Source organism: Tursiops truncatus, chromosome 13 (genome assembly GCF_011762595.2).
Source record: "Tursiops truncatus isolate mTurTru1 chromosome 13, mTurTru1.mat.Y, whole genome shotgun sequence".
Taxonomy (NCBI): Eukaryota; Metazoa; Chordata; class Mammalia; order Artiodactyla; family Delphinidae; genus Tursiops; species Tursiops truncatus.
Genome location: NC_047046.1, coordinates 1,595,640 through 1,601,639, shown reverse-complemented (window position 1 = coordinate 1,601,639; position 6,000 = coordinate 1,595,640). Strand labels below are relative to the sequence as shown.

The 6,000-nt window shown below is 52.7% G+C and overlaps 1 protein-coding gene across 2 annotated transcripts in view; it reads left to right on the top strand.

Annotated features, from left to right (window-relative positions):
- The first annotated feature begins 795 nt into the window (after window positions 1-795).
- The window catches only part of ADGRD1 (adhesion G protein-coupled receptor D1), a 146,249-nt gene continuing 141,044 nt past the window's right edge, over window positions 796-6,000 (top strand). For both annotated transcript variants that reach the window (XR_012325096.1, XM_033836704.2), the window contains exons 1-2: window positions 796-2,034; window positions 2,119-2,155. Coding sequence is in view for 1 of the 2 variants with exons in the window: in XM_033836704.2 (XP_033692595.1) it covers window positions 1,969-2,034; window positions 2,119-2,155 (103 nt within the window). In the remaining variant the exon portion in view is untranslated. The remainder of the gene's footprint in view (window positions 2,035-2,118; window positions 2,156-6,000) is intronic.

The window sequence follows — 6,000 nt, the reverse complement described above, 5'->3', positions numbered from 1 at the left end:
CGTGCACGTGAATTTCTGGAGCCCTGCTGAAGCTGTGCAGCCTGGTTCAGCCTATCAGATCGTCTGGGAGGCTGCGGGCTGCAGGCACAAACTAAAAGTCATCACTTCACGGTTTTGACATCACATTTTTTTCTCGCCCATGGGGACTGGAGGGCATTTTCTTATCCTCTTTAGGAAGTACTTGGACTCAGGGCTCTGTTCCCACTTAGCGTCAGGACAAAGGAGCTAGTAATATAAGCTAACATTTAGTGGGTGTTATTTTCTACTTTATAGTAATAATAATCACAGCTAACATTTATTGAGTGACATTTTTTCTTTGCAAAAAATAGCTAGCATTTATGGAGTGCTACGTATTTTCCAAGCACTGCTTTGAGAGCCCTGTATGTATCATCTCATTTCTTGTTACAACTCTATGGAGCGGAAACTATTACCTCCATTTCACAGATGAGGAATATGAAACAGAGAGGTTCAGTAACTTGCCTAAGAGCACACAGCCAGTAAGCACTGGAGATGGTACAGTGAGGTAAGTGTTATTTAAATCACATAGCACATTATAGCAGTGATTATAATCGTGCGTGCATGTGTGTGTGTGTGTGGACATGTATGCAGTATAAAGTTTTGGTCTCTAGTAAAGTGGGCTGAGGCTGGCTAAGGGCCTGACACTTTGCTATCACCTTGGGCAGTGGTCCCCAACCTTTTTGGTGCCAGGGACCGGTTTCGTGGAAGACAATTTTTCCACAGACCAGGGGAGGTGGGATGGGGGGCTAGGGGTGAGGTGGAGAGGGTGGGGGGAATGTTCAGGCGATAATGCGAGCCATGGGGGGCGGCAGATGAAGCCTCGCTCGCCCGCCGCTCCCCTCCTGCTGTGTGGCCTGGCTCCTAACAGGCCACGGACCAGGACCCATCCACGGCCCGGGAGCTGGGGACCCGTGACCTTGAGAACACTGCCCTGGATGCTGTGGTGGGCTGTGGGGACTGGTGTGATCGCTCAGGGCACCTTGTAAATAGTTTCATCCGTCTCTGAAAGGGTTAAAGAGAAAACGTGGCCGGCATCTCTCAGAGGGCACGAGGGTGCGGTGTATTTTCTTCTTCCATCCCTAAATCACCTTCCTTCTCTCTCTGGGCAAGCGAGGCTCCGCTCTAAACAGAGTTTACAGTGTGTTGTACGTCTTGAACTTATGCATATTTACGCTGCCTCTGAGGCGCTGGCGGAAGGTAGCTGACGTATGTATGTGCCCCGTGCCTGTCTGCTCTGCTTCTGAACCTCAGATCCTGAAGGCAATTCCCAGTGGTGCATAACAGGCTGGTGTTAGGACCCAGGAAGGACACAGCAGCCGCGGGACATAAATAGAGAAGCAGAACAGAGCAAAGTTTGAGGAGAGAGCCTTACATCCCTCACTCTCTCCACCCCAAGCGCTGGGGGACAGACAGACGGACGAGGTGCAAGCCTGAGTCACACCAGAAGGAGTCGGGCAGCAACGCACCAGCCCAGGAGCCCGAGGGAGCTCCAGACACAATTCCTCCCACTTCCAGGAAAAAGAGAAACTTCCAACTCCGAACCTGGGTGGATACCACTGAGGACTCTTGACAGAAACAGAAAACCGCGAGGGACCCACGATCGCCCCCGAGCCTCGGCACTGCAGCCGCAGCCCTGGGTTGCTTCTCGGGAGCTGCGATCGGAAGCTGCCTGTCTCCTCCCTGCGTCCCCGAGCCGGTCTGATCGTTCCCGTGTGTTTATTGATCACCGAAGACCCTTGAGTCCGGAGACGAAGACGAAACACCCATTAACTCTCACGACCCTCTGCCTTAACTCTCTGCAGTTCACAAACTCTAGGGAAACAGAAGGTTTTCTTCTTTCTGGAACCTGTGAAAATGTCCCTTTCCCAAGGGAGCGAAAGTTAAACGCGCCACTTTGTCCCAGACGCTCAGGAACTCTGCTTGGATCACGTTTTCGCCTCTGCAAAAAACATGAGGAAACTGCTGCCTCTCTGCTGCTGGCACTCCTGCCTGCTGTTATCTTACTGTGATTTTCAGGTAATGTCCCCAGGTGCTGCTCGCTGAGACGGGACTCGCCGGGAGGTTCCCTGCATGTCTTACAATGTGGTGTTTTGTGTGCAGGTGCACGGAGCCGACACCAGGTCACAAGCCCATCCAGGTAAGTGAGGCAGCTTCCCTCCTGGTCTGCTCACTACCTGCTCTCCCTGCCCAGCCCGGGGTCTGGAAGCAGTTCGCTTGTTTGTCTCTGAGGCTGTGGGCGAGAGGCCCTTCTTGGGCTCCTCTGGCCCCACCAGCTGTCCTGGCACCTTGTCCCGTGGGTCACTCGTCATCCTGCACCTCCCTCTCGGGGAAGCAGGTCTCTCCGCGCCCGGATGCTTCTGGTTCCGGGGCATTCAGGACACGGGGGTGTTCACCGGTGAAGCACCTTCTGTCTCTTACTTACACCATGTGTCTCCAGCACAGATTCACTTGAGCTGACTTAGAGCATCCCCCCCTTCCCCGCACCACCCCGTCCTGTCCCCATCCCTCCGATGGGAGCTTGATTCCTCCATTTCCTCTGAGGAAACCCCTCGCCCATCCGGCTGGGTCCGCTTTTCCTTTGTCCCCCTGAGTCCTCAGTCTGGAAGCACCACCCTGAGGCTTTCCTCGGGGAGGACAGAGGAGACATGAAAACTTCCCTTGCCCCTTCGCAGAGGGGGCGGCCTGCGTGACAGTGACGGGAATTCGCTTTGCCGGCCCTTGTTCCCGTTTGCTGCCCGGCTGGCATGCGCGTGGTAGAGGGGACCCTACACTAACGTCCCCAAGTCCTTGCTTGGGAGCCCGGAGGACAACTCCGGCCTGGGGGTGAGCATGCCTCTGGCCACGATTATCGTCACGGGCAGTCCTGCCAACTCCATGACCCACCGGAGATGGCGGGTGCAGCATCCCCGACCCCACCCAGGTGGGAAGCCAGTTCCCAGGAGAAGGCTCCGGTCTCGTGGGAGCACCAGAGCCGTGCGGGGTGAAGGTAGACGAGGGGTGGGACTCTGCCCCCTTTGGAGTGACGCGGCCGTCGCGGTGGGTGCTGGAGCACCCCGCCGTCACTGCCACCTCCGCTGCCGTCTCAGTGGTACAGGGGCTGCCGTGTCTCTTTCATCCTCATGTTTGAGTTCAATCTTTTGTTGAAAAGGGTGTGAGGGCGGTGAATTTTCACAGGCTCCCCTTTCCTTAGCCAAAACGCCGAAAGAAGGATTTGGGGATAAATAGGTCATCTAGCATCGCACCAAACGGAGGCTGTTCGTGCCCTGTGGCTAACTCACAGCCCAGCTCACGCTGGTTTCCCAGGAGAGACGTGCGTGTGGCCAGGAAGGCGACAAGGCAGCCCTAGGACCCCGGCCGCAGTCAGGGTGGGAAGGGAAGCTGTAGGGTGTTTGCCGTGTGGTCCCTTGGCCACATTGCGGCCCCCCGGTTCCACCCACGTCCACTGGCATCCTTGACCCTTAGCTTCAAGGAGTGGCTTGAACTCAGTCTTGGTTCCATAGAGAAAGTGCTGCTCTTCCATCCGACTTTAGGGTAGAAAAAACATTTCTTGGTCAACTAACTACCTCAGAGAAATAATAATAAAACTGACGATCATAGAAATGTTACTACAAAGGAGCAACGTGCCCCGAGGCCTGGGCGGACAGCTGGAGTGCAGGGAGTTTGGGGTCCTAAGCTGCCTTGTCAGCAGCGCTCCGTAGCTGCGAGAGATTCCTCCGCATTGAATCCGCCCGTCTCCAGCAATCTCTCTTTCTTCTTGTTCTCCCCACCCCTTTTTAATTTTATTTTACTTAAAAAAATTTTTATTACTTTTTATTGGAGTCGAGTTGCTTTACAACGTTGTGTTAGTTTCTGCGGTGCAGCAAAGTGAATCAGCTCTACTATACACACAGCCCCTCCTTTCTGGATTTCCTTCCCATGTAGCTCCCCGCAGAGCACTGAGTAGCGTTCCCTGTGCTGTACAGTAGGTTCTCACTAGTTACCTATTTTATACATAGTATCAATAGTGTGTATATGTCAATCCCAATCTCCCAGTTCATCCCACCCCCTCCCCCCTTGGTCACCCCACATTTTTAAACCTTTATTTCCTTTTCTTCCTCCCGCCTTCCTTCCTTCTAAGAATAAAAAGGAAGGCTGATATTTATTGAGCATCTAGGTGTTTTTCTGTATTTTTTTATACCCTATGGACGAAACCCTATTGCTTCCTCTCCTTCCCCCCTTCCTTCCGTCCTTCCTGTTTCCCTCCTTCTCTCCCTCTCTCTCCTTTTCTTCCCTGTCATCCTTTCTCCCTTATTTTCTTCCTCTCGCTCCTCCTCCAGTCCTTTTATTTTGTCTTCTCTTCCTCCTCAACCGCCTTCCTGCTGAAAAGCCTGACCCCTGTCATCTGTGCACCATCAGCACCTGGGAGGCCTGGTGCATTTCTGCTTCTGGCCCCTGAAGCCTGCGGCATCCTGAGGGGGGCCCCAGTGGAGGAAACCTGATTCCCAGGACTTCCACCCAAGGGCATCCGCCCAGGCACACAGTGAACACGCAGAGACCCTGTTCCCAATGGGAAGAAGTTTGGAAACACCCTGCATACCCATCTGTGTGGGAAAGGCTACATCAATTGTAGCCTTGTATTCTAAGGAGCAGGAGGCGGTAAATAAAAACGCCAGCGTGATGGCGTACCGGGTGCTTTTGCGTAGCGCCCATGCAGTCCCCCCTGTGCCCTGAGGCGGCTTTGCCAGCCTCCAGGTGAGGACGCGTTTCTGCCCAAGAGTAAGTGCTCTGCCCGAGGTCCCAGCGCTCATAAGACATAGTGGTAACGAAGGTCACAAATTTGGAGGGAGCTGGGGGTGGTCAGACTCATGCAGAGGTTGTTGAAGATGAGAACAGCCTGGTCAGCCCAGTGGGGGAGGTATGCCCGGGATGCTTGGTGAGCCGGGGTCCCCAGTAGAGACTGGACCCCTAGTGTCCCGAAGGGCAACCACACCAAAGCTTCCTTTCTAAGGTTCTAGGAGGACTAGTAAGCGCTTCCTGTTTTCTCGGTATGGTACCCAGCCCTGTGCCTTACAGATACTAGGTGCTCGGTGAATACCTGTTGGCTGCATGACGCACTGTCCGTTGAAGGTTTGCTGGTTGTCTGGTGAGCTGAGTCCCTGATGACAGACAGCCTGTGTGATTTTAACACCCAGCTGGGGTTTTGGCTTCGTTTTCTGCCTTGCCTCTCTATACTGGCCCAGGGAACTCGATATTTTCCTGGTCTTTATCTCTACCGCATAGATAGGTATTTAGTTTCATCAGTAATTGAAAAAGAACTTCGAATCGTTTCGAGCATTCGTGTGTTTGTGACTGTGACTGTCATTTTGTGCCAAACTATAGCATGCTGTTGGAAGGACCACCAGGGGCTATTCTAGCCCACCTCCCCATTCGAGAGTTGATGGAGGTGAGGCCCAGAGAGGGGAAACTGGGGACTCCATCCCACACCTGGATCCTTTTCTCTGGCCCCAGGCTGCCCGATTTCTTGCTCTGGCCCCGAGGACAGTGCTAGGAAGCTGTGATGGCGGATAAATCGAAATCCATAAATGGCAACGGCCAAGAAATTGCACATCACTTGAAAAGAGTTCATAAACCTGCCTTTTACAGATAACTTTTGTAATGAGGGGACTTAATAAACCATGTCATTATCCAGAAGTTTCCTGGCCCTGGGGTACACAGAGCGGCTGGTTCTATTTCCAGGAGATGGGGGCAGCTCACCTCACTGGCCCCATTTAGATGGCAAGGAGGCTAACACAGGTGATTATAGTAATTATAATTCCTGTAGTTATGTAGTGGGTTTTTTCCCTGTGTGAATCAATTGTTTGTTCCCTTTATTTATTTTTATTTTTTAATTGAGATATAACTGGCATGTAAAATTAATAATGAGTTTCAGGTGTACAACATCATGAATTGGTATTTGTATATATCGTGCAACGTTCAGCACAGTAAGTCTAGTTAACATCCGTC